Here is a 27,123-nt window from a genome sequence, read left to right on the forward strand (position 1 = left end):
GATGTAAAGTTTGGAATAGCTTCCCACAAACAAATCAGAATGAATGTTTAATAAACAGCAGGTACCAGCAAACTCACAGTCCTACCCACTACAGTGAGATGTATTGCATCCGTCTTTTAATTAAAGTGCTTACTTCTGTATTTATATGCTATAGATGTATATGCTTATGCACATTTTATCCTGTTGGTGATGCATTTCCTCTTTTTCAGCAGTGCGTAAGTGGCCACCCTATGAAGGGCAGGAAATATGATTGTTTATATGCTAGATGTCTTAAAATGTTTATGTGAACATGGGTTTACTTTGACAGCGACCACCTTGAAAATAAAACCAATGGCCTCATCTTATCCTACAACTCAATTCTTAGTCTTCATTTAGGCTGCTCCTGCTATGCCATTGTGCAGTGTTAATTCATCTCCATAGGGCTCCAGCAGAGTTGAATGGAAGCTGTACAGCCACTCCCAGTGATTTCAGCAGCCCAAAAGGGAGGGCAGAGGCATCCATGATCAATACTCAAGTCTCACACATTTTCATAAGCAGCAGAATAAATTTGAGCAACCTGCCTCAGTTATATTTTGATAAATATGCCTAGCACAAAAGTGTCAGGTTATAACAATAGCTACAAGGTGATAAATTAAAGCGGGGACAAACATATTTCAACTCTAATATGCACTGCACATACTATCAGATGTTTATGCATATACTTCTGGCACTCTGCTTCTTCAACAATAATACCTTCATTTGTTAATGTCGTGTTGGAGAAAAGTAAGAGCATTTTAATGTGCGAGGATATTTTAACCGGGATACTAATTACTCTAATTTGATAGAATTTTGTTGTATTTGCATCCCTGTCAGTTATTTATGACTTACTATAGGTAATTAGGGCTCAGGAGTTGCATTTAGAATATTGTAAATAGCTTTAAAGGCATTAGCCAAACTCCTAATTGTTAAGTAGTGTGTGTGAATTTATTAGTAGCTTGCATGCAAAATATTTGTGCATTTGACCTTTTGTAAAACATTTCTTTCCACGTTTCTAAAAGATTGGCTTCTGAAATAATTTTTCCTCAAAATAAAGTGTGACATTGTAAACAACCTCTTAAAATGAAACAGCTCGTGAAAAGCTATGCATTCAGTGGGAACTCTGGTTAGTTCTCCTCCTGTATCGAGATCATTTCAATGGTTTGCCACATTTGGGTATAGTCATCTTGCACTTTATAAATGATAGTAACTTACACTGAGCTTTGTATCTCTGGGTCTTTGCAACCATCACTCTTTTGAACTCTGCAGAGGATTTGAAGTTAAAATCTTCTTCTTATTATTATTATTTCTTAGGGTTGCTCTGTGTTAGAGATGGTCACACCTGTAAATTTCAGTTTCTCTCAGTTTCTAATTTTTCCACTCTTAAGTTCAAAAAAATGCTTTTAAATATTCCTTATGGGTTGGCTCCGCTTACAACCTAAATCCATACTCTCTGACCATCCCGAAAATCCCAGGAGTTACAGCAATTTGCTCACAATTCTGGCTACATTATTGCCCCACAGAAATCCTTTTTAAAAACAACACAACACACACACACATATTTCCCTGGTGGGGGCAGATACTAAAACTACCAGTGGGGTAGTAGGGAGCAGAGCTCTCATGCCAACCTATTTAACTTGGTAAAGGTAAAGGGACCCCTGACAGTTAAGTCCAGTCACGAATGACTCTGGGGTTGCGGTGCTCATCTCGCTTTACAGGCCGAGGGAGCTGGCGTTTGTCTGCTCTGCAGACGGTTTTTCCAGGTCATGTGGCCAGCATGACTAAGCTGCTTGGTGCAATGGAACACGGAAACCAGAGCAGCGCATGGAAATACCATTTACCTTCCCACCGGAGCGGTACCTATTAATCTACTCGCACTTTTTGGTGTGCTTTCAAACTGCTAGGTTGGCAGGAGCTGGGACCGAGCAATGGGAGCTCACCCCATTGTGGGGTTTCAAACCGCCGACCTCTTGATCGGCAAGCCCAAGGCTCAGTGGTTTAGACCACAGCGTCATCCATGTCCCTACATAACTTGGTGCTTAAAAGCAATAGAGGAAGAGGAAATGGCAGCTTACCCGGTCACAGGGTGGGTAGCTGTTGTGACCTGTCACGCCAGGCTCCTCTTCCTTGAGAGCAATGTTGGCTGGCTGTGGGGAATTCCCAGGCTGGCCACTGGAGATTGGTGGGCTTTTCCACAATCAGCTTATTCAAATCCTAGCCAATCTGGCACAGCCCGTTGGGTGGGGCTTGGGACGTAATGAAGTCCAGCTCTGGCCATCCCCGGGGGGGCCACTGTTGGCTGAAGGATGTGCTGCTTATATAGGTGTACAGAGGAAGCTTCAAACCCCATTTGCCCTCAATGCAGCCATCATGTGCTTTTTCTTGGCACAACCATGCCATCCAGCAACGTTGCTCTTGGGGTTCAGGCTCTTGGGAGCGGTATCTCCTTGTGGTGTGAACTGTAGGCTGTGTTCCTTGGGCAATCAGACTCCAGCTGACATAATCACAGGAGTGTAGCTATTTTCATCCAATAAAAATTAGAGGATATGGAACACTCTACTGAGGAACTGGTGAAGTTTATGATCTTAGAGCCCAGGGGTTGTGTGTTTTTTCAGCCAGAACTCACTGGAACTCAGTTCCAGCACCTCTCAGGTGGGCACCATTGCTATTATAAGAGAACAAGGGAGGCATTCATGGTGAGCTCCAGCACCTCTTTTTCTAGAAAACAGCACCGTTAGAGCCTATTTACACCACAGACTAATTTAATAGTAAAAACTTTACTTTTCTATGGAGTCTAAGGATCTATAACAAGGAAGCATCTGTTTCCAGCATTTGTGGGCAAAAGCCATGGCTCTGTCCGGACCACTTAACCATTCTGAGAATCTTGTTCCCATGACAAAGAAGCAAGCAAGTATATGCTTTCTACAGTGATGACAACTTAAAAAGAGATGTAAAGGCGGTACCACAGATGCCTGCATGGATAAAGGGTCAAATTTTGTGAACTTTCCTTCTTTTGATTTGGATGATTCGGGCTTCATCCATGTGGCAACACCTATGCCAAACATTATATTATGAGAGTGGTGGGGTATGATTCAAACACTCCCTTCTTTTGGTCCAACATACATTTCAAGTCAACTCAAAAAATGGTTCCATTGGTATAAAATTGATAATTCCTTAGAAAAATTGAATCATAACATTGAAAGAAGCCACCTCAACCAACTGCCTGCCCAAAGAGTCATTCATCAGCTCCACCAGACTCTGTAATCCAATCCAAAACATGCCTCAAGAAGACAGAAACCACTTCAAAAACCTATTTACAGGACAAATCAGCCCAAATGACTCGGGATCATTGTCAATATGACATGTTGGAGATTAAATATTTCTTTTGGTCTTAGAAATGGAAGTCATTGATACCTAAAATGTGAGCAAAACCCAACCCCCCAAGTAATCCCAAGGGAATTCCAATTGGGTGCATTTTCACATTTCACTTGCCAATGACTGGTGTTTAGTTGTTTCAAATCACTTTGCCCCAGCATATATGAGAGACTGTAGAGAATGTTCCCAGGTCTAGTGAGCCATTACTCTTTGTATCAAAGTAAAAACTACACAATAACCTTCAAACGTTTGTATAAATGTACTGTATGTTAAAATGTTCCCTCTGATAAAACAGGAAAATGTGTGCTTTCTTTACATCTCTGATATAGTAAAAGTGGGTCTTGTCTCTTCTCCATAGTTCACTATATTTGGTCTCCCCCAAACAAAGCAATGTCAATCCAAGTAGTGCAACAGATGGGCTGGATTGACATTGCTTCAAACCAAGGCTAAAGACATTCAAGAGAAGTTTAAAAGCCAATGCAGCAATACGATGACCAAGACAAATCACCTGCCTCTGACACACCAGGAAGAATCTTTACACGATTTTATAAAGTAGCTAACTTAAATGTTTCAACAACGTAAGGATTATTTCATATGAAAAGTGCAAAATCCTGTCAAATATCTCCAACACATATTGTGCTTAATTCTGAATATAAAAAGCGTACTGGCCTATTTTTCTTCTTGAGAGTATTTCTAGGGCACATTATGTTTAAACTTGCACATAACACTTCATGTATCATTGCACAACATAGTAACATTGAGAGTTGCCTTGTACAGAGTCAGGACATTGGTCTGTCTTGCTCAGTAATGTCTACCCTGACAGACAGGTAAAGATGTCAGGGCTTGAAAATGGCACTTTCTGCAAGCAAGGCATGTGTTCTTTCACTGGGCTGTGGCACTTCTCCCTAACACATAAAAAGAAGGAAGTGAAAAGCAAGATACAAAGCATTTAGGGAACTTTGCCCCCATTCCAAATGTGACCTAATAATGCAGTCCTAAATATAATTTACAGGTTAGATTGTAGGGATGTTTCCAAAGTGTCATTTTACTACAAGTTTTGAGAATCACACATTCAGAAGCCTCAGTGGAATGTGTGCCAGTAGTGTGCATATGAATGAGAGAAACTTCCACACATTATGTGCTTGATGGACTCAAGAATAAAGCATGCCAGCTGGACAATTTTGTATTCGCTATAATAGTTAGTAAAACCAATGGCCACCTTTATTCTTCAACAATAAAACTACCCAGCCTTTTCATGAAAGATGATTGCAATTTCCACTGACCTGTATATGCACTTAAAAAGCCTCCCTATAACTAATGAAATTTTGAAGTATTTGCTCTTAAGATACAAGAGTCTTTTTATTGAAGACTCTGTGACATTAAGTATTCATGAGACCTAGAGTGAGCTCAAATACCGCCCAAGTAAAAAGTATTACAATTTTTCAACTTGATTGAAATCTCTTTTTTCTGCAAGATGTGCACCATAGCCTGCTGAGAGGGGCTATTTTTTTTTTTTTTTTTTTTTTTAAGGCTGTAGAGATATGCAGAATACATCCAGGTACCTTAGCTGTTAGTGATCGATTTCCCTGAGCACCCTTGTCCCTCCTTTGAAATTGATTCATGATAACTGCCTCCATTTGGGTCAAACAGTATTTAACCGCTTGTAAATTTTAATTAAATGATTTGTCACTTTGAACATATAGTTTGTCATCTTGCAGCTAAGCAATATGTCTTTATCAGAAAATGACTCAAGGGAAAGACATTCATCTACTCTGTCATTTCAACACCCATTAAGATAATTTGGTTGTCGCAGAGACGCAAACTTGGGGATTTGTAAAATGGGCTATTCCACTGTATATGAGTTGTACCACTGTGTAAAGTTTAAGAGTATAATTTGTTCTTTAATTGCATCCTAATAATTAGTTTAGCTGGGTCATTTCTCATTAGTGGATGTTTTATTTCAGTGTAGAACAAAAATGTTCTCCAGCTTTCTTTCTTTCTTTCTTTCTTTCTTTCTTTCTTTCTTTCTTTCTGTCTTTCTGTCTTTCTGTCTTTCTGTCTTTCTTTCGCTCTGGTTCCCTGATTTGTTTCTTTAGGAGGGCAGTAATGTTTGCGTGCAAGCAGTGTTGCCTGAATATCAGAGGACTATATTTGCTTGACCGTTCGTTTTGATACAGATTTGATACAATTAAAAAGAAAAACTGCTGCTTTCAAGTTCAGCTACAGAAGAATGGTAATGAAAAACACTATTTGGAAACTAAACATTCGGATACCTGTGGTTCGCCATATGTTGCTGGATGCCACATCCTATGAGTTCTATCCAGTGTGGCCATTGTTCAGGGGTAATGAAGGGCAATAGACTCCCCTGTTCTTAAGGAAATCAGAGATCTAACACCATCCCAAGTAGCTTTTATATCATGAGTTTTTACAGCTAGGAACACACCCAACGATGTTTTTTCTTAGATTCTCAAAGGACACCGCATACATTGCCCAATATATTTTTGTATGTTGTTCAACAGGTCATAGACAGAAACTGAGATTCACTTGTAAAATTCAGCAGATGATAATCAAGCAAACAAAAGTACAAGAAAAACTAAAGAGAATATCAAAGCAGCTTTGACTTCCAACTAAACCAGGCTGTGTTGATCACAACAAAACCCTTTTATGAAAACATGGGTTTCAGATATACAAGGGTGGGCACCAGCCAGGAATTCCAACAGATCTGCAAGTAGGCTGCTTCTGAAGTCACTTGGTGTGATGCCTTGCTACTCTGTTATTTCTAGGTGTAAGATCCTGTCTTCATGTTATTGTTCACTTATATAGTCATTTGCTTAGTTACTGTATCAGCCACCTGAAGACAACCTATATATCTCCCAGACCTCAGATAGGACCACATTGCCAGTCTTTCACCTGCATTAATTTAATCACAAACTGAGCAGTTTTTAAAACAACATTATTACATATTGTTATACACCACCCCTATCTCCAAGCGTTGTGAGATTCCAGGGGTATCAGGTCATTTTAACCCAGGATTTGTTTTTCCTTTTGGACAATTAGGCACAGCAGAGACTACAGTGTCTTTGTGATATATGGTTTTATTTACACATATTTACAACTTGAAGCCTTCAACGGAGGTAGTTCAGTGCAAGAGGTTTCTGCCCTCTCTTAGGCACAGAATTATTTCCAAGAACAGATCTCAACAGGACATCACTCACCAACCCTTGCTGCTTAACTTCAAAGTGCCATGCTAAATCCTACCCTCACAAAACACTGGTGTTGTCTTTTAAACTAGCCTTCCAGTTGAGGGAGCAAGGAAACCCACACTCTTGCAAATAAGATTTGCCTTTTCTTCCCTTTTGTCATGCTCTGCCATTGAGCTGTGCGCATTCCTCAAAACCTAGATTACTTACAGCAATCTAATCTGAAGGTGACTAAAGCAGGTGTAACAATAGCCTTGATCTGCTTCACCCAGGATGGGGTTCATCTGACGCACCTTGGTATTTGTGACAAGCATTACATTGCACAGCTGAGCTGCTATGTTGTTGTTTTTCTGCAGCAAAACCACCTTTCCATTTAAGCTGAGGAATTTTCCCTTCCAAATAAATGGCAGTATGTTTCTTTAGGAAAGAAAGCCGAGATGTTATGATTTCCTTGATGAGTTTCTAGACGTATACACATCTCGGCCTCCCTTCCAACTTTTAAGAACAAACACTCCAAGAATGAGGCTTACTTTCTGTGACATGTTACTAATTGTCTCCCTGGTGGCACTTTGGGGTCGGCATGCATATTCCCCAGCCACTCCATGTGTAGCCAATGCATCTTGAGTTCTATTTTTGCCTCCAGCTGTGCTATATGGTTCGGCTTCCACCATGCAGCAACTTAATGCTGTCTCACCCAACTGTTCAGCAATGGCTGCTGATATTGATGGGAAACGGCACAAATACCTCCCGGCAGCTGAGAAGCTGTGGGTTGAACTTGATGAGCGGATGGATGAAAATGTGAGGTATGCTCTCATATCAGAGCGTTGAATCCTGGATTCCAGACAAACCTGTCAAAATGATATTTTATTTAATATCATTTTGACATTACCATGTTGACTTTTATTCTTTAACTATCTGCTTAGTTCTAAAACCATTTACCAGTCCTCAAGCGTTTGTTTTTTTATTTTACTTAGTAGCTTCTTCCATTTTTAGACTGCTTACCACCAGAAGATCTCTAAGCAGTTTACAGCAGTTGAAATGCAAATATAAAGTAAGTACAGTTTTAAAAACCCATGTCAAATGAAGTCAAGTTCTCAATTTTTTAAACGGTTTTACAAGCTTCCTTACAAATTGCTCTGCTGCATCGTTTTACATTTCAGTGGTATGTGAACAGTGTTGTAGAGCCAAATAAAATTTAGTTCCAACGAAACAAAAATTCCATTTTTTCCCCAAGCTTTTGACCAATGATCAGTTGGACTTGGGGTTTCAAATTCCCAGTGAACATTTTCTCTGTTTTTCAGCAAACAACTCAATGTGCAGCTGACACTGAAAAAGATAATTCTGCTTCCCTCCTTAGGACACCTCTTGACTACTTATGGTGATGCTTATTCCAAAAAGTGCTGATAGGGATAATGCTGGATTGTTGTTACTCCTTATGATTTCTGTTTGATGGTTGTGAATTTTGTGATACTTGGATTACCTGCCCAATTCCATGCATAAGTTAGTCCCACTATGTTCAGTAGAGCTTGATCCATATGAAGTGTGTTGATGAACTGCATCCAAAATTACTGTTTTGGTTTGTAAGCTGACTTTTGAATATTATGATAAAAAGCAGCCTATAGTATGTGTATATAGATAGATGGATGGATGATGATAGATTAGATAGATAGATAGATAGATAGTCAGTTTTGAGCAAACTCTTATCACTAAGCATCTCTAACCCTTGACAACAGGGTCTCTTTCTAATGCCAACTTTAGGTGAAAGTATATTGTTAATCATAGCAGAAGTAGTAATACTAAAGCTGGTACTACTACTGGAATTAATGAAGATGCAGATGCAGATAATGATGATTTCTTATTGGCCTTTCACTATCAGGTGTCAGAGTAGGTTACAACAATTTTAAAATGCAATATTAAGAATCTGTTAAATCAAATGGTGGAATTATATGCTGCTTTGCAAATGCAGGTTTCTTTAAAATGCAAACCGGGTCAGAAATTAATCCTTTCCTACCTTACAAGGCTACTGAAGAAAATCCCTCTTCTGATGGTAGCATTGGATTTCGGGTAGGGGATCCCCCATTGGCATAAAAAAAATACTACCTCCCAAAGAGATTTTCCTTAAGACCACAGCAATGGAGGAAATGTTTAAATTCCCTCTCTGTACTTACTGTATTTTTTGCTCTATAAGACTCACTTTTTCCCTCCTAAAAAATAAGGGGAAATATGTGTGTGTCTTATGGAGCGAATGCAGGCTGTGCAGCTATCCCAGAAGCCAGAACAGCAAGAGGGATTGCTGCTTTCACTGCGAACCGATCCCTCTTGCTGCTCTGGCTTCTGAGATTCAGAATATTTTTTCCCTTGTTTTCCTCCTCCAAAAACTAGGTGCGTCTTGTGGTCTGGTGCGTCTTATAGAGCGAAAAATACGGTACTCTGATCCTGTTAATTATCAACTCCCCTCGCCAGCTGATACAATTCGCATCTTTTTAAAGTGCACATTAGAAGCAGATACATTTTATTTCATATCTCGTTTTGGCCCCGCTTTAAACGAGGAGAAAGGCTCTTCATCCCAGCCGGAAGTGACATTTGACAACATACTTTCCTTTAAATTAACACCAGCCTCAGTGAAGGTGAATTATAGCTTCACTCTCTTTGGTGCCATGTTATATTTATGTGTTCCAGTCAGATAAACTTTTAAATCATTCATATTCCCTGGTTCTTGAAAAAACAGCAGACTTCAGCTTCAAGAGGATTTTCTCCGCCTGCCAATATGCAATTAGTTTTTGCCATTGATTTTGCCATCTCTTTGGCACTTGCATCATTTTCTCAGTGCCCTTGCCTATTCAGTACATTCCCTTTCATGTAGATGAAGAGTAATTGTCCTGCTGATACACATGCGGGTAGTGAGAAGGAATGTAAGTGCCTTCGAGTAATAGTTATGCATTTTGTACAATGTACATATTTTCCTTTCAGTCAGTCAAATGTCCTGAAGGAGGTACAATAGACAGTAATTCAAAACAAGCCAATGTAGGCAAAATGACACCTGCTCCTTCCAAACGACACGGCTCAGATTGTGTCTTATGGGCCATTCAATAAGTTACGACTTCCTGGATAGAGATTTGCTTCTGCAAGTATGAAGGGCACGGTGCTGTTTGAAGTAGTGGCTTTTAAATCAGCATTTTAAAGATGCAGTCCACATAGCACTTATTCTGGAGTAGAATAATTCAAAACAATGGAACCTCTGTAGAATAAGTGCTTTTTGTTTGGGATTTTAGAAACAAATATTAAACGAACCATTCCCCCTATAATGTAGTCCAATATCCCATCTCACTCTAGAGCAGTGTTTCCCAAACTTGGGTCTCCAGCTGTTTTTGGACTACAACTCCCATCATCCCTAGGTAGCAAGACTAGGTCAGGGATGATGGGACTTGTAGTCTGAAAACAGCTGGAGACTCAACATTGCTGTACAGTAGCCAAGAAACCAAACCCTTGACTACAGCAATTCATGCCTTGGTTGCATCTGGAGTGGACTACTGCCATGCATTCTATATGGGGCTACCATTGGGAAGTGTTCAGAACAGCTGTCTAATGTTGCCACTCCATTGTTGACTGGAGTGTCAGTCACACCAAGCATTTTATACCAATTTTACAACAGCTAATTAGCTTCCAGACCCAGTCCAAAGTTCTGTTACTGACCTTTAACAGAAGAGAGAGAACTATTCATTAGGTGGGTGGTTGTAAAATGAAACCATTCTCAAAGGTTGGGGGGAATTTTCAGGTGACAGTTCTCGCTTACCTTATCTAATCAGGTGACCCAGTGTGTATTTTTTTTGCGGGGCTTCCTCCCTTTCCCCCCTGCTTTTAATAATCAACTGCATGGAAAATTCTAAGCTGCATGTGTGAAGAATCTCCTTAAGATCTGCATCAATTTCTAAGAATACATGGAGGCAAATGCCTAAACAGGGCTTATGGTTCTCTTTGTTCAAGTCAAGCCCTGTTTTGAAAATAAAAAAAACCAATCACAATCCATGTTTACTGCGCTCCAAATGTTGTTGGACTAAAACACCCATCTGCCTTAGTCAGCATAGCCTGTGGCCAGGCATGATGGGAATTGTAGTCTGGACAGTATGGTGTGGTGGTGGTGCTCACCTGATCTTTCAACAGCTGAGTCACTGCTGCTTACTAGGAAGGCATGGTGGTGAGGCAACAAAGAGGTTGACACAAGGCAAACATATCAGCAGAGCCAATTTGGTGCTCCTGCCAGTGTGTTTGCACTGCCCCTCTCCTTCCTGGTAAGCAGCAATGGCTCCAGCTGTTTGGAGGTCAGGTGGTGCTCACCTGACCATGCACCACCACACTGGTCCAAACTCACTGACTATCCCTGGATTATGATCTTGCCTATGGAAGCAAATGTTGCAGTGAATTAAAGGACTGTGTAATACATTCATGGAGCTCTTTGCCCTAGCGCTGTGCTGAGCATGCTGTCCTTTCTACATGTCAATATGGTATATTCTAAAAACTAGTTATCAGATCATCAAAGGCCATTCAAACAATTTCCTCTTTTGATCTGTTCTTCTCCCTTACATTTGCCCAAATGGTTGTGACATTATCAAAATTTGCTGTTCTCAGAATAGCAGGTGCTGAACATTGTATGTGGCATAATAGTGTACAAAATAGAGGTAAATAATGGGGAACTAATGGAGACGTCTGGCAAGTGAATCATCATTTTTGACCTGAGGAGTTTCAAAGCTAGTTTTAACTAATATGTACAGTTGTGCAATACAATAGATGCATTACAGGAAAGAAATAAAAAAGGTGGTTGTAAATATATTGAATTAAAAGGGTCATGGCTTTATTAAAGGAAGAGGACACCAACTTTTAATGATTTTGTGGCCCAATCAGTCTGAGTGTGAAACATGGGTGATGAATTTGGGTAGGGACATTCCATTTATTTTTGTGACTGATGGGCCAAAGGGATTAAGAAAGAACAAGCTCATTCCAAGCTGATATAAGGCACTTCTTTCATCTCTAGTTTTTCTCCCATAGGGAGGTATCAGTGTAGCTTGCCAGTCATTCCATTAATTTCAAAATCTCAAGTTGTCTATTTCTTAAATAACTATTACACCCTTCCTCAGGAAATACTCTCCCCACTGAACATATGGTCTTTCAAAGCTATACCCAGATACTTAATTACTGGGTGCTCCACCTTACAAAAACCCAGCTCGTATTCCTAATTATATCCCTTTAATCTGGCAAGGTTCACACTTCTTTACAATGCCCTTTTCTACTCAAGCTATCCTAAACCTTCTAATCAACTAATTAAGGAGCCTAACTTTCCTCTAGACTTTTATCATCAATCCAAGGATGGCTACTTTGCAAAGATCATTCTCACTATCATGGCTTGTGAGTACCTGGAGAAATTACTTCTGCTTTGCCTTTTGGTGGAGCAGCACATTGTGAGCCAAAGTGACGGATACAATCCACTGAGTCCTTAGATCACCACTAATAGCTCATTTCCCTATACAATTTCTAGATTGTGGCCACAGATCCACATACTCAAAAGAAATATCTAAAAGAAAAGAATGGATAAAACATGTATTCTTCCTCTAAACCCAGCTGCAAGCAGACCAGTGTCTCTTTTCATGATACCATCCTTTATAGTTCCATAAGGCCACAAATATTCCTTATATACAGTAGATCTTCACTTGACTGTCCAGAAGTCCCTACAAAGGCATTTACTACCCTTATGTGGTGAACTGGACTGCATCCTGCCATGGCAGGCAAGGAACCAGATCACCACTCAGATAGTGGTACTGGGATGCTTCAGGCCTCCACCATCTCAGGGAGCCCAGCAGCACCCTTGGTTGGCTCTGGTGGGCAATGCCTGGCCACCAGCAAAGATGAAACCTATGCCTGGGCTATAAAAGGAAGTTAGACTGAGGTGGCTCCAGTGCTTCTGAACATCATGAACATCTGAACATTGCCACTGGTTGACAGAGCTAGGTAGGCATTTTACCAACAGTTCAATGTGGGGCCCTGCCTGTAGGGATTTTGCCTTTCAACAAGAGTATATTATTGGTATTTGTCATAACTTGGTGAGGGAAGGCTTTGGGAAGGATCCTTATCTGTAGAGCAAAAATGAATCTTCAGTGAAGCCTAGCTTGGGGTGCCAACACCACACAACCAAGTCGTGGTGGGAGACTCCATACCATGGTCTCATAGCAACTCTTTAGGTTGCCATGCAGGTGGGTTGGGTGAAAAATTGGACCAGCAGGTAGGCTACCTGGGAAGAATCAGAAGTACCAGCTTCTCGAGATGATCGTGCGCTCTAAATATGGAGGGGGCCAGCCCCCTAAAAAAATTAAATTAAATTAAATTAAAACTGCATCAGCCCTTAGGAGTTGGGGCCTATGGGGACAATGGATTGTTTTCCCATGCTATGATTTCACCCATACAGAGCCTCTTTCAGTTCTTTCTCCTGCCTGCCTGCCTGTCTCCCTCCCTGGCACACAAATGCTTATCTGTTACTGAAGTAATGCAGTGTTCTTAAAATAAATGGAAAGCCCAAGCTAGATAATTTGGAAGGTGATTTGTTTTTAAGAGACTGAAAACAACCAAACTACTGCATTTTTATCCAAAAACCGTATGCCCATCTGTAATTACAGAAATACCTGAGATTACTATAATTGAAAAAAATGATAACATTTGCCTATCTTCTCCCAGATTGCTTATTTACAGCATGTGACAACTGTTTCTGTTGAGCAATTTTCTCATTTCCTTTTCACATAGACTTATGAATATCAACAAGCATGCACATAGAAAAATACTGTTGGTTGGATTTATTTTTTAAAAGGTCTAAATTAAACAGGTTGATTATAGCCACTTCATGTAATGGTAATGAATAATGTGAAGTTGGAAGTGAGGAAAGCGGGAAAATTGCATATTCTTAGGCACATATTTTCAACAAAGTCTGTGAGATATGTAGGTTGAAGCATGAATCGTCAGCACCATCATGATTATGGCCAAAAGTAATTTTGCAAGGGCTGTGATGAATATTCTCCCATTTAAATTTCTGGATAGAAAATAACTCTTTGAATTGCCAAGAAGTCATTGAAAGAAAAAAGCACTATTCCTGAAGAAAAATGTTCTTAAAAACAATATCAGATTTCTTAAAAAGTTACTTGCATAATTTATTTCCAACACATTCAGCATAGATTTATGTTCCCAGGGAGACTTATCAGAGTAGTAAGAAGCAAAAAGAACAATTTAAAACAATAATAATATTTATAGCATACCAACCAGTACAGAAAATTTAAACAACAAACCAAACCAATAGTAACCAACAAACCAAACCAAACCAAGCCATGTCGGGGAATGGCAGCCCGCAAAGGCACCCCCCAGAGATGGTGAGTGGACTTATGGGTATAGAGGCTAAACCAATAAAAAATAAAAAGCATATATTTATTAATCACAACTTCAAAACTCTGTGGAGCCTTTTGTGTCCTAATAGAGACCAGAAGCATCTTTAGACAATTCAAAAGGAAAAACTGGGCAAAATTGATCAATCAAAATAATGCATAAGGTGCTTGAAATGGTTGGGTATTCTAATTTCTCTTTGAAACAGTGACTTTCATGTGTTGGACTATGCACAGCATAAGAGATGCATCAAAATAGCTTTCTGACTCACTGTGGCAAAGCTCATTAATATTATAATTGTTCACAATTTGATACACAGGTCTAGAAAATGTTAATCAATGAACTCCAGATGACCTGTTTCAGATCTTGTCCTTACTTGATAGAAAATGATCTGATTCTTTATTTATTCAGTGAGCAAGCGAATTATATTGTTATGATTCTCTGTAACCAAGCAGGTCTCCTGGAATAATCCAGTCTTTTTATGCATTATCCCATGAGTCAGCCAAACATTTAGCTCTTTAGTATAGAAACATTTACATTTATCACACAATCTTTTTTATTTTCGGTATTTCCCTGGATATTTTAGAACGTTCCTTTTTGAAACCTGCATTTGCCACTAACATTTCCATCTGTGTTGACTGAATAAATTGCTCCAGAGTCCCCACAGTACAACTGTTTTTGTCATTCTTCTAAAAGCTACTGTTCCATTATTTTTGAACACGACTCCTCAGTGCTTAAAACAGAAAGCGTTGTAAAGCAGAAAATAAATAACATTAACAATATATCATTGTTCTATGATTCACGCCATCTTGGATACTAATGGGCATATGATTCACGCCATCTTGCTGTTATGGCGTGAATCATATGCCCATTAGTATCCAACAACATAATTCCCTCTTTTCAAGTGCCCACAGACTTCACCTCAAACACTGAAATGAATCGGGGGGAGTTCCATGGGTAGGTTTGAGTTCTATGCAATTTGGCACTCAAGCCAATGAAACTGATTCAACTCAGTGAAGCACTGCAGTCTATAAATGTTGTACACCAAGCACATAAATCATTCCTAAGGGCTTTAAAACATAAGAATTGTATCTTCCCTGACCCCCCAATAAAAAAATCACTACAAATTTGACAGGTACAGAAACGCCTCCCTGAGCAGAATAATAAAATGAGTTGATACCGTACAAAATATTTTCTATGAAAGGAACTTGGTTGTTCACTTGGGAGATGTTGGATAATTTTATTTTTTTTTGGTCCAACCTCAGTTGATACAGCTGTTCTTGAGGCACATGACAACACAAAATCACTGCCACTTGATCATATGGGTGACAGTCCCTTATGAAACATGCATTCAGTATCTCTCTGGATTGTGATAATCTTTCCCCAGCAGAAGTGAGGGGTAATATATCTATGTGAAAGCTTTTGATCCCATGAGTCAGCCAAACAGAGAAACAACCTCTCCTAATCAATTTTAAGTTAGAAACACTTGAAAATTATGAATATTACTGCGAGGCCCAGGCAAGAGGTATGGGCTAAAAGTTATAACTTAAATCCTGACATTTGTTGTTCCATTTATTTCATTCAATGGGATTTCAGCTGCGTAAATTCTTGCTTTAAATCTGGGGTGGGGGAGATGACTAACAGGGAACTTAGATAATGGTTTGTTCAAGGTCTTTCATTACTGAGAAAATCAAATGCAAATCTTCCTCCATAACAGCAAATCCATGATTTATTAAACAGAATATTTCTGGCCACAATAAGACTGCACATTTCAAGGATACCAAGTCCAGAAAACAATTACTTAAGTCCAAATTGGCATTGAAAAGAGAAGTAAACATGTATCTTCTGTGTTAGTTCATTCTGAAAAATGTTATTTTAGTATCTTTTAATGTTTTAAAATATACTGAAGAAGTAAAATTGGTAGTAATTGGAATAAAAATAGTAAGAATCAATTTACTAAAATGCACACAGTGTACTTTTCATCTTAATAAGAGACACAAATGGAACATCTCTCATTGAATTAACTTATACCAAAAAAAAAAAAAAAACCACTTCATGAAATGAGCCAATTAGGAAAGGTCACTAATTATTTCCTACTAATACTGCTACTTGATTTTCTAGCGTTTTATTTCAACTCTTTTCCCTATTTCAGTACTTCACAGAGATACCTCCTCCTAATCAATTTCAAGTTAGAAACACTTGAAAATTATGAATATTACTGCCAGGCCAGTTTTCAAATCTATAGACCCATTTCATCATCTATAGAATCATTAAGGGTAACTAAATATTAACACAGATGTCTAGGGAATATGGTATAGAATACTGAATACAAATATAATGCTAAACTGTGGACTTACACTTCTCATTTCTACTGTTATTAACATGAAACTAAGCAACTAAGCTTCACAGCTTCTCTGACTCATTGTATGTGGCCTTAATTAGATGTAATTGAGTTTTTTGTTTCTCATATAACATGCTGGATTTAGTGGAAATACTTGCCACCTTTCAAGTTTCTTGTCTTCACGCTGTAGAAAATCCTTTTGTTCCTAAGTTAATGCAGGCTCTACTTTATTAACTGTTTTAATATGTTCATCTTCTTGCGGAATTAAAGTATAAAAAGAAAAGAAAGTCAGTTGCCTCAAATTAGCATCCATGTAGTATTTCCCCCCCCCTTTTTAACAAAGGAAATTGTCATTTGAAATCTCTTTGTTGTGGATAATAAATGTTCTCTCGCAGTAAGAAATGGAAAAGTAATTTCAACTTACAAAAATAAAAATTTACAAAGCACACCAACACAGTTCTTATAAAGGCTCTATGGGCAATTTTAGTAAAGCAAAGAACTCCCAACACAATGGTAAATACAGACAACAATGTACATAAAAAGAACCAGATTTAATCCACGTATTTATTATTGTATATTTAAAATTTTACATCCCACTTTCCCCGTGAAAGAAAGCGAAGGTGACTTTCACCAGTACCCTTGCTACATTGATTAGTTTCCCCAAAGTTAGTGTACAGTCAGCTGAGCTTGAACATTGGACAGGGTATAAAGAATCTTGGTCTGATTTGGTATGAGAGGTGTTTGTACTTTTTTCCCTCCTAAGTATCATAGTGGAAAAATGTGGATCTTACATGCTGAGTACAGCAGCTGCACCTGATCTTCTGCAAACAGCCCATGCCCCAAAACTTCTCAAGAAAACTTAAGAAATGCCTTTACCTGGCAGTATGCAACACAGAAACCCCTGACATAGAGAGACAGCCAGAGAAAAGTGGAATAGAGTAGTATATACCCATGTAGTATATACCCATGGTGACAGCAGTCACAAAATTAAAAGACGCCTGCTCCTTGGGAGAAAGGCGATGGCAAACCTAGACAGCATCTTAAAAAGCAGAGACATCACCTTACTGACAAAGGTCCTTATAGTTAAAGCTATGGTTTCCCAGTAGTGATGTATGGAAGTGAGAGCTGGACCATAAAGAAGGCTGATCGCCGAAGAATTGATGTTTTTGAATTATGGTGCTGGAGGAGACTCTTGAGAGTCCCATGGACTGCAAGAAGATCAAACGTATCCATTCTGAAGGAAATCAGCCCTGACTGCTCACTGGAAGGACAGATCGTGAAGCTGAGGCTCCAATACTTTGGCCACCTCATGAGAAGAGAAGACTCCCTGGAAAAGACCCTGATGTTGGGAAAGATGGAGGGCACAAGGAGAAGGGGACGACAGAGGGCGAGATGGTTGGACAGTGTTCTCGAAGCTACAAACATGAGTCTGACCAAACTGTGGGAGGCAGTGGAAGACAGGAGTGCCTGGCGTGCTCTGGTCCATGGGGTCACGAAGAGTCGGACACGACTAAACGACTAAACAATAACAAACAACAATACCCACGTAACACCTGCAGAATTGAAAAATGATCTAAGTAACATTAAAACAGCCACCTGTGCCATCAGACAGAGTCCATTCCAACAGTAAATACTTCACTGAGTTTACTGGATACCAACATACCTTAAACACATGGGCATTATACCCATGGGCAGCTTTTGGAAATGTAGTCAACCACAGGCAGACCCAACTGACCTACGGTATTCAAACCCTTCTGGAAGGAAATGCAAACTAGAGTCACTCTGGTCCTAAACAAATCTCTGTCAATAAACACTGCAATTGTAATAATTGACCACACATATTGTGGGAGGGCAGAAAAGGTGGTTCCACCAGGCCATGTTCATAGCTTCCAAGAGATCTATAACAATGTTTTGAAGCTTTTTGCAGAGTAATCTCCTGGACCAAAAGAAGTGAGTGGTTGATGAAGTGCTTCTGCTAGCACAAGGTTTTCTACCTGTGCAACTGAACTGCTCCCTCTCTTTCCCCTGTGTGCCCTTGCCTCCAAACTGTTCTAGAAAGTTGGGGCAACTCCCAGAACAGATTAAGGGGGCATATGGAGAGAGGAGGGGAGGGGTTCTGATGCACAGCCAAGTTGTTGCACTAGTAGAAGCACTAGTAGATACCACCCTGAGAGGCACAGCACAAGAACTAGAACTCAGCAGTTGCTTAGCTAGGCACTAGACACAGCCTTGATGGTCACCTATTTTTTTACTTGAGCATGTAAATTTGAACACTGCGTTGTTTTAAAGCAATTGCATGAGTCCTGGAATAGGAAAAATACAGGATATAAATATAATGGTGAAGCATGGGGCTGGATCTTTAGCTGAGCAGGTACTCCATTAAAGTGGCCCAAGAGGGATGACTCTGTCTGGGAGTCCACATAGGGGCCAACGAGCCAAAACACCTCTTCTGCTGGCAGCCTGTGTTGGGTTGTGGCACCCGGTCCACATTGGGGTTGACTCCCCAGCACGGCCGACCACACTAGGTTCCTATCAGCCGGCATGTGGGCTTTCTGATGCTGGATACATGCCCAATGCCTAAGCAAACCTACTGACATCTGTAATCAATAATGTTGTGGCCTAATTTCAACCCAATACCCATCTCCTATGTTCATTTCCTTGTTCCATGTCTGTGGACATCATGCCTGTGACAGCAATAGTCAGCAAAAATTAGTGGATTTATACCACTAGTAGATTTATGTCCACACACCAACCTGCTTTAATAATCGTTCTATGAGGCTGCCTCAAAGCTATAGCTCAACAATAGAATTCCCTCTCCCTCAGAATAGGTGTGATCTTTATGACTGCACAATAAAAAATATGTTTCAGAGTTAACTGAAATATTTCAGTGATTGATTATAATTGGTATGGGGGTATTATGGTATGGTATTGGGGAAAAGAGGGAATTATTTTGTCATTCATGTAATGAAGCCTGGCCAATGTTCTCCTTGTTTTCTTGATTTGCCAGTTCTATTCATAGCAGGCTGATAGTAGACATAGCTGTAAAAACCACAGATTGAATGCAAGGTGGTACACAATATATTTGTTAAATTCAGCTACTACTTAAATAATACATATATATGTCTTCTTTATATATTATTTAGAACTCTTTGTTTTTATTTCCTTTAATTCCTAGTGGCATCTCAATGTAATACACACACACACACACGACTGGCATTTTTGGGAGGTGGCTGTTTTCTTGCTTGCTTGCTTTTTATTTTTTATTTATTTAGAATCACAATTATAGTTTCAGTCAGGTGATGTTTACAAGCCTTAATTACAGCCTAGACTTGAGTCAAGAAACCCCTTGAGTGGATGATCCCATTATCAGAAGGTGGGGAGCCAATTTGCACTGATTTCCCCATCTTCCTGAGAATCTCTGTGTTCTCTGAAAAGCTGCTTTGAAGGGGTTGCGGGACCCTCCAGAAAAAAAGTGAGGGTGGCATGGGGTATTTGCTGGGAAAAGGGGTAATCAATTAAAGCCAACTCCCCTTTTTCCACCTGTCAAACCTCAACTGGGTGAAAAACCATTTGTGTAAGAGCAATTTAGTTATTTTTAACTGGAAGACACAGAATTGCTGTAAGTCAGTCAGTAAGTAAAGATTCAAGGAACTAATAGAACCTCTGAATCTAGCCTATGTCCATTTGGATCATAATGAGGCAAAGAAAGAAGGGCTACCCTTATGCTATTCATATAATCAGTTATCAGTAATCAATATATTCATATATGCTCACATATAATCAGGGTTTACAGTATTTTTATAATCCATTTTGAATCAAAGGAAAGCTTTTGCCTTAGCTAACTGCAAACTGCTTGGAACAGCAACTTAGAACCGATCTTTCCCCTAGAAAACATCCTTGTACCCTGAACAAAGGGGAAGACATGAATCGGAGACACTGGTACAAAATCTCCCTCAGATGCAGGCTAAAATAATCTACAAGAACAGGAAGGGCCAAACCACAAAAACTTCAAAACTCCCTGTTCTGTCAGAACTGGGGAAAAGGTCAGAGTGTGCATCATTGTGCAGACGATGGAAAGCAGAAGTTAGAAGTAGAACTCTGCGCTTGACCAGGAGCCGTGAGCATAGCATGAAGCACGCTAATTGGCTAATTTCGCTGGCGATTCGTGACTGCCTCATGATTGTCTCATGATCTATGATTTGCTGTGATTTGCTCAGGTATAAAGACCTCAGGATTTCTGTCTCTCGGGGTCCCAGTTCTTTGGAAGAGATTCCAACTGGGTCCTTATTGCTTGGCAATAAAACCTCACCTTCTTTTTCTCCAAAGCTGTGTCTGCCTGATCCTTATTCACTCTAAGTGGGTACCTTCTATACTTTCACGTGCTTCATTAAGGCTATCAATGGCTACTAGCCACGAAGTCTGTTTTCTGCCTCTAGTGACAGAGACAGTATGCATCTGAATAACAGTTGCTGAGAATCACAAATTGGGAGAGCACTGCTGCACCCAGGTCCTGCTTGTGGAATTTCCATATGAGACCCCAAATTCAGCCATATAAGTATGCAGACATTTGTAAGGTTTCTGTTCTATATAATGCCAAGTTTCCTTTTCTGCTTTCATGAAAAACATATGCCACTTTTATTGTTTTAAAACAATCAGTTAATTAGGGATTCTTTTTACAAAACAGGAATGCAAGCAACATTATTCTTAATATAGATCTACCTTCTGTTTTTTGTGTATCTACCTCAGCCTGTAAACTAGGAGAGAATGCTTGCCTTAAGCACTTTTAAAACTATATCTGAATGGCTGTCATGCTCTATGACTATAGTCTAACAATAGATTTCCAGTGGGTGCTACACAATCCTTATTTCCCCACAATAATTACGAACGGCACATAAAATATGGCTAGACGTAGGCAATAGTTTTTTGAAAATATAAGACGACAAAAGTGTTGTGCTACATCAGAGCAAAGACCCATCCAGTCCAAAATCCTGTTCGCACTGTGGCCGGCCAAATGGAAACGGAAAGCTTGCAAGCAGCACCTTAATTTGGCAGTCCTTTTGCTACTTGTGATTCACAGCAGCTGGTATTCAGAGACATACTGCCTCCAGCCCCTAGTGGCACAACACAGCCATCATGGTTAGTTGCCATGGATAGCCTTACTCTCCATGAATTTTTCTATTCCTCTCTCAAACCAGGCAAGCTGATGACCGTCACTACATCTCGTGAGAGGGAACTGCATGGTTCTAACTCGGGCATAGGCAAACTCCGGCCCTCCAGATGTTTGGGACTACAATTCCCATCACCCCTAGCTAACAGGACCAGTGGTCAGGGATGATGGGAATTGGTAGTCCCTAACATCTGGAGGGCCGGAGTTTGCCTATGCCTGTTCTAACTACATGGTCTTTGAAGAAGCACCTTTCTTTAGGCTGTCCTGCATCTTCCAACATGAAGCTTCATCAGTGGCTCCAGGTTCTACAACTATGAGAGTGGGAGAAAACCTTATCTCTATCCACTTTCTCCATTCCATGCATCATTCCATAGGCATCTCCCCCCCCCCTTAAAGCCCCAGTGTTTTAACCGTTTCTCACAGGGAAGTTGATCAAGCCCCTTGACCATCTTGCTTGCCCTTTTCTGAAACTTCTCCAGCTCTTTAGTATCCTTTTTGAGAATATTCACAGTGTTCCAAGTGTGGTCACACCATAGATTTGCGTAACAGCATTATGATAGCAGCAGTTTTATTTCCATGGAATTCACCCTTTTTTGAGGGGGGCGGGTTGCCACACACTGCACTGACATCTTCATTGAGCTAAGCACTGTGACTTCAAGTTCTGGTCCCTGATCATTCGCTACCAGTTCAGATCCTATTAGCATACATATGAAGTTTTGGAGGGTTCCGCCCACCCTTTCACAATAATATCTGATAAAATAGGTTAATAGATTTTTAAACCCGTATATCAATACATCACATGCATTCTGTATGCAAGGAAACAACATTATGAATATTTATTCAAGCTCGTCGTCCTTGCATTTGAGGCTCATCTGATCAAATCTCTTGATCACATGGTGTTTTTTCATTTCTTGAATATAGCTGGCATAGTGAACCTATGAGCATATTAAGCTGCTTTTATGTGGAGTGAGACCAACTGCCTGTTTCAACTGGCAAACAGTCCTCCAAGGTTATGCAAGTAGTCACAGCTCTGAAACTTGACATCCTGTTAATTGGAGATGCTAGGGATTGAACGTGAGATTTTGTGTATGCAAATCATGTACTCACCACTGAGCTGTGGCCCCTTGTTCAGTTCTCTAGTTCCTATTAATATTTTCCCCAATTATATAAATTCCTCTTGGCCAATCTACTATAAATCAATCTGCTTTCTGCAGTCCTTTGCTTGCAAATGTTCATCTTCTTCATTTTTAAGCTGTAAATTTCCACACTGCATCAACTTTCACCCAACACTATCTTCAGTGGAGATTATACATGTTTTGCAATGCTTTTCATTTAGTCATAGTTAATTTTGCCTGTCAGTCAATGATCTTCATGTAGAATTTCAAGCCAATTCTTGAAGTTCACTAGAAAATGTTCATTTGTTGTTGTCTCTCCCTTTCTCTCTCTTCATTGCTGCCAGCATTTCTGAATCATCATCAGTTGCAACAACATTGATCAGTACTGCCTGCCTCTCAAAATGTCAAACATTTATGTTTATGGTTTTTGTCCAGATGATATTTTCAGGGTTTGTGAAGGAAATCCCTCTCCAATTATTTTTGATGTTGACTGAAAGTGAACAATGGCTAATTAGCAGCTAGCATGACAAGAAGAAATGTTCATCATTGAGAGGTAGTTGGGTATGGTATGATGAACTAATGGGAAATGGAAGTTCTGCCAATGATGTCAGCAAAACAGAATCAAAACTGGGACCAAGATAGGCTCTTTAAACACATTATACTCATTTCTAAGGCTGTAATTTCCCCCTGTCATCACTGATTCCTTCTTTCTCATGAAAGCCTCCTAAAACAGTGTAACATAGGCCACCCATAAACATTTCTGTTTTCAAAAGTACTCCATAAATCTTCATTATTTTCACTCCAACTTCATTTGCTGACAAGGAATAAACAGCTATTAAAAACACACAGGCCTAGATTGCTACATTTTAGTTGTACATTCAAAGTGTTGAAAGAACTCGAACATTAAAGCTAAGCAATTTACATCGCCAGTGAGACAAAACAAAATGATACAATATCTATTTCGTTTAACGTTAAAATAAACTGGCCATGATCCAGCATGAAGTCAGACACACTAAAGCCCATTTGTATCTGTTATTAACTCCTTACTGGATTGTAGTAAGCGTTATTTTTTTTTGGGGGGGGGGTGATAAGGAAGCAAACAGATTACTATCACCATCACCATGAAATGTTTGAGGGCTGTTTTGTAGGTGTAATGACCCATCCAAAGCAGCTTAAAATAAGAAAACGCCACACAAAAAAGAAATCAAGGGTACAAAAATAACCAAACTCATTCAATCTCCTCAAAAACCAGGAAGCCAATAAAAGGACCTTCTGTGTTTTTTTTTCTGTTTCTACACTGTGCACTGCTTTGATGGCTTCATGCTGTGAAGCAGTCAATAAATCTATATAACAACAACAACAACAACAACAACAACAACAACAACAACAAAAGGTGGACAGATGAAGCCACAAAGACACCCACTGCCTGTGGAACACTTATAGAAGAAGTGAATGAAATAAATCAAAAGGGGACCATATTAAGAATCCATCATTTCTTCTTGTTCCATCGGTGGGCTTCTTCAAGCATTAAGCCATTCAATTACATTCATCTGGAGTGGGACCTGTCCTGCATCCACAAGTTGACTGAAGGTCTGAAGAAGGAAACTTCTTGTTTTGCCAACTGGCAGGGGTTCATTTTGGACATACAAATGGGATAAAGGGTAAATATTTTTCTTAAACAGCTAAAAGCAAGCTACAAAGCATTACAGCTATGCTTACGGTCCCTGTGGTTTCTGGCAACCCTATCAGCAATAGGGGGTTACGTTAGTAGCCTTGACAATATTTATGCATTCTCGCTACAGCGAAAGATCAATTAGTCATTGGGCGAGTAGCAGTAAGATGAATGGATACTCCCTACAGCAGGTATTGCCACTGGATCCTGCCTTTATCTAGAAGATAAATCTTCTAGATAAGGCTTACCTAGCAGATTGAAGTTCCCAAGGAATCTTAGCACATAACTAGCCATGGGAAAGCAAAGTATTATGGAATACTAATAAAGAGACAGTATTAAGAGTTTGAAGATCCCAGACCCACAGGATTTCTAGTCCTGAAAGGAGCATTGCTGCATGCCACCTAAATCTTCATGCAAGGTGATAGCAACCCTTGCTTCTTTGCATGTATGTCTATGTTTGCATTATGGCCCTATCCTTCTGGGGAAAGCTTCAGAATTCTCAATAACATCCGCTTGCATGTGCCTGTTTTTCACAAAGCAGACATAAATGTAGCCTTTCTGGGAAGAGAGGAGGGTAGCGTATGTGGCCATTGGCCACCAACTTGGAAAATCCTCTGCAGTGAACCACCAATACTTTACAGTGCTCATGAGGGAATAATCTATCTGATGGCTGTTCAGATTTGTTCAGATACTGTTCATACTGTTCAGATTTGTTATGATCTTTGGTTGAGCAACAAATCTACTGATTGACTGTAAGTTTTAGGCTCAGAAGTAGGTATGGGGAGGAATGTTAAAACTATAGAAAAAGTGAACCAGAACACAATGCTCCTCAGCCTGCAAAATGTTTCAATTGAGGATCACTTTCTAAAGAAAGAATGTGTTCAAACAAACAGCTAACAACTTGGGTATAAATGAACTTTAGGTTGAATTAAGTTTTATAGCATAGCTTTTTTTTTTATAACTCTGTGGTAAAATGAAAAGAAAAAGCAAATTCTAGTGAGCTATATTATCAGCTATGTGACAAGTGAGACTACCAGACAAACCCTAAGCACGACTTGTAAGTGTTTCTTTCAAGACACTGCTAGATTAGTTCATTGCACAGCTGTGTCAGACACTGCATGAATGACACAGAAAACACATGAGAATTTCTACAGAAGCAGTGGAACTCTCATTCTTTTTATAGTTCAAACTATACATCTTCAAAGCAGGGCAAATCTCCACACTAAAGACTACCATATTTCAAAAGTTTGCGAAGCTAGAATTTTGGTGTCAGCATCTGCCCTCAGCGTTGTGGCTACCAGGGGTAGGCCAAGTCTTTGCTGAAGATTTGTAGCATGCCTGTATCAAAACACTGCTATGGTTTTGTAGAAATATGCACTGGTTTGGCAACAGAAGCTGTTTCCACAGTTCTGATTTTTTTAGAGGATAGGTAAAGAAAGACATTCCCTAAGTACTATGAAAAAATATATATACAGCCATTCTACCCATCAGGGTTTTTGGTTGTTTTTTTTAGAGCTAAAGTAACTTCTGCAGGTGTTAGTCCAGTGAAATTATGGTAGGGAGTAAATAACAGAATAGCCCTCAAAGACCAAGGAATGATTCTGTCTTTTTTATTAATCGAGAGATGGAAAATCTGCATTTCTCTCTGAAGATCTCACCCTGTAAGTTAAAATTAATAAAATTCTTCATCTTGTGTTACTTCTGCTCATGAAGCTTTGCTATGTGAACAACCTTTACAGAAAAAGGTACCCCATCATTAGCACAGCCCTGCATTCAGTCATAGATGTTCCAACACAATATGCACAAAGGAAGAGCCAGGGGGGAAAGAAAACTCACACAAATGCCTTGCTTCCAGCAAAACAGCCAACAATCAATTTAGCACAGATAATACCACAAAGAGAATATAAAAAGCACAAGGCATTTCACCACTAAGCCAATGCTGTCTGCATCTGCTGTGTGATCTTTGGGACAGAGGGAAACAGAGAAGCGCTTTCATAAAAGAAATCTACCAAGGCAGAATAGCATTTGCCCAAAGAGCAGCACAAACGGTGAGTGCACAAAGACAGGAAAGAGACAATTCAGCAGTAATAGAAGTAATACTGCTCAACACCAACTGCGTGTCTACTGGCATGACAGCAACATATATGTTGTCATTCCTTGGAAAGACAGAGGGAGGGAGAGAGTACCCAAGCATACTTTCGGGGTGTATGTGGATACTGACCTGGGCTTGAGACAGGACTAGTAGTAGTAGGCTCAATAATTTCTACAAAAAGGGAAAAGGAAGAAAAAAAAGAACATTTGGATATTAATCACATATGGAAGACAAATACAAAATGAGACAGTCATCGGTCATGGTCATGCAACAGATAATGCTTATGAGGTTAACTTAGGAAACAAGGAAAACAAACAAAACCCACCAAGACTTTGGCGTTTTCTGTGAAAATCATGCAATAAGCAAAAACCGTGTTCATGGGTGACACACATCAGTTTCTTTATTCATGCATCACTAAGACACAGGAGTCAAAATAAAACACTCTGAGAGACAAACTACAGCCAAACTGCCTTTGCTGACCTACCCTTGAAGTTCTCTGATAAAGTTGTCTGGTAGGTGACTGAAATCAGCATACAAAATACACCTTAATATCCATCTTTTAATGTGAATACAGATGTAATTATCTGCTCACACAACGGATTTTTAAAATTTTATTGGGGTTTTTAAAAAATGAATATGTCCATACAAAGGTCCAAAATACCTTTCAGTGATTTCTTTTAATCAAGGATTTTTTTTTTAATGCATCAAATGGACAAAAATGGTGACATACATT

The 27,123-nt window shown here is 39.6% G+C and overlaps 1 protein-coding gene and 1 long non-coding RNA gene across 3 annotated transcripts in view; one reads left to right on the forward strand and one right to left on the reverse strand.

Moving 5' to 3' along the window:
• The window catches only part of LOC307219362, a 107,560-nt gene extending 103,260 nt beyond the window's left edge, over nucleotides 1-4,300 (forward strand). The window contains exon 8 of the long non-coding RNA XR_013840379.1: nucleotides 3,749-4,300. This is a non-coding gene — a long non-coding RNA (uncharacterized lncRNA). The remainder of the gene's footprint in view (nucleotides 1-3,748) is intronic.
• The window catches only part of NEGR1 (neuronal growth regulator 1), a 460,490-nt gene that overhangs the window by 35,748 nt on the left and 397,619 nt on the right, over nucleotides 1-27,123 (reverse strand). Inside the window, exon 7 of one of the 2 annotated variants that reach the window (XM_079982497.1) lies at nucleotides 26,520-26,561. The exons of the other annotated variant lie outside the window; for it this stretch is intronic. Coding sequence (XP_079838623.1) covers nucleotides 26,520-26,561 — 42 coding nt within the window. The remainder of the gene's footprint in view (nucleotides 1-26,519; nucleotides 26,562-27,123) is intronic. 2 annotated transcript variants of the gene reach the window in all.

The sequence above is a fragment of the Podarcis cretensis genome, assembly GCF_951804945.1.
Source record: "Podarcis cretensis genome assembly, chromosome: 6".
In the NCBI taxonomy this organism is placed as follows: Eukaryota; Metazoa; Chordata; class Lepidosauria; order Squamata; family Lacertidae; genus Podarcis; species Podarcis cretensis.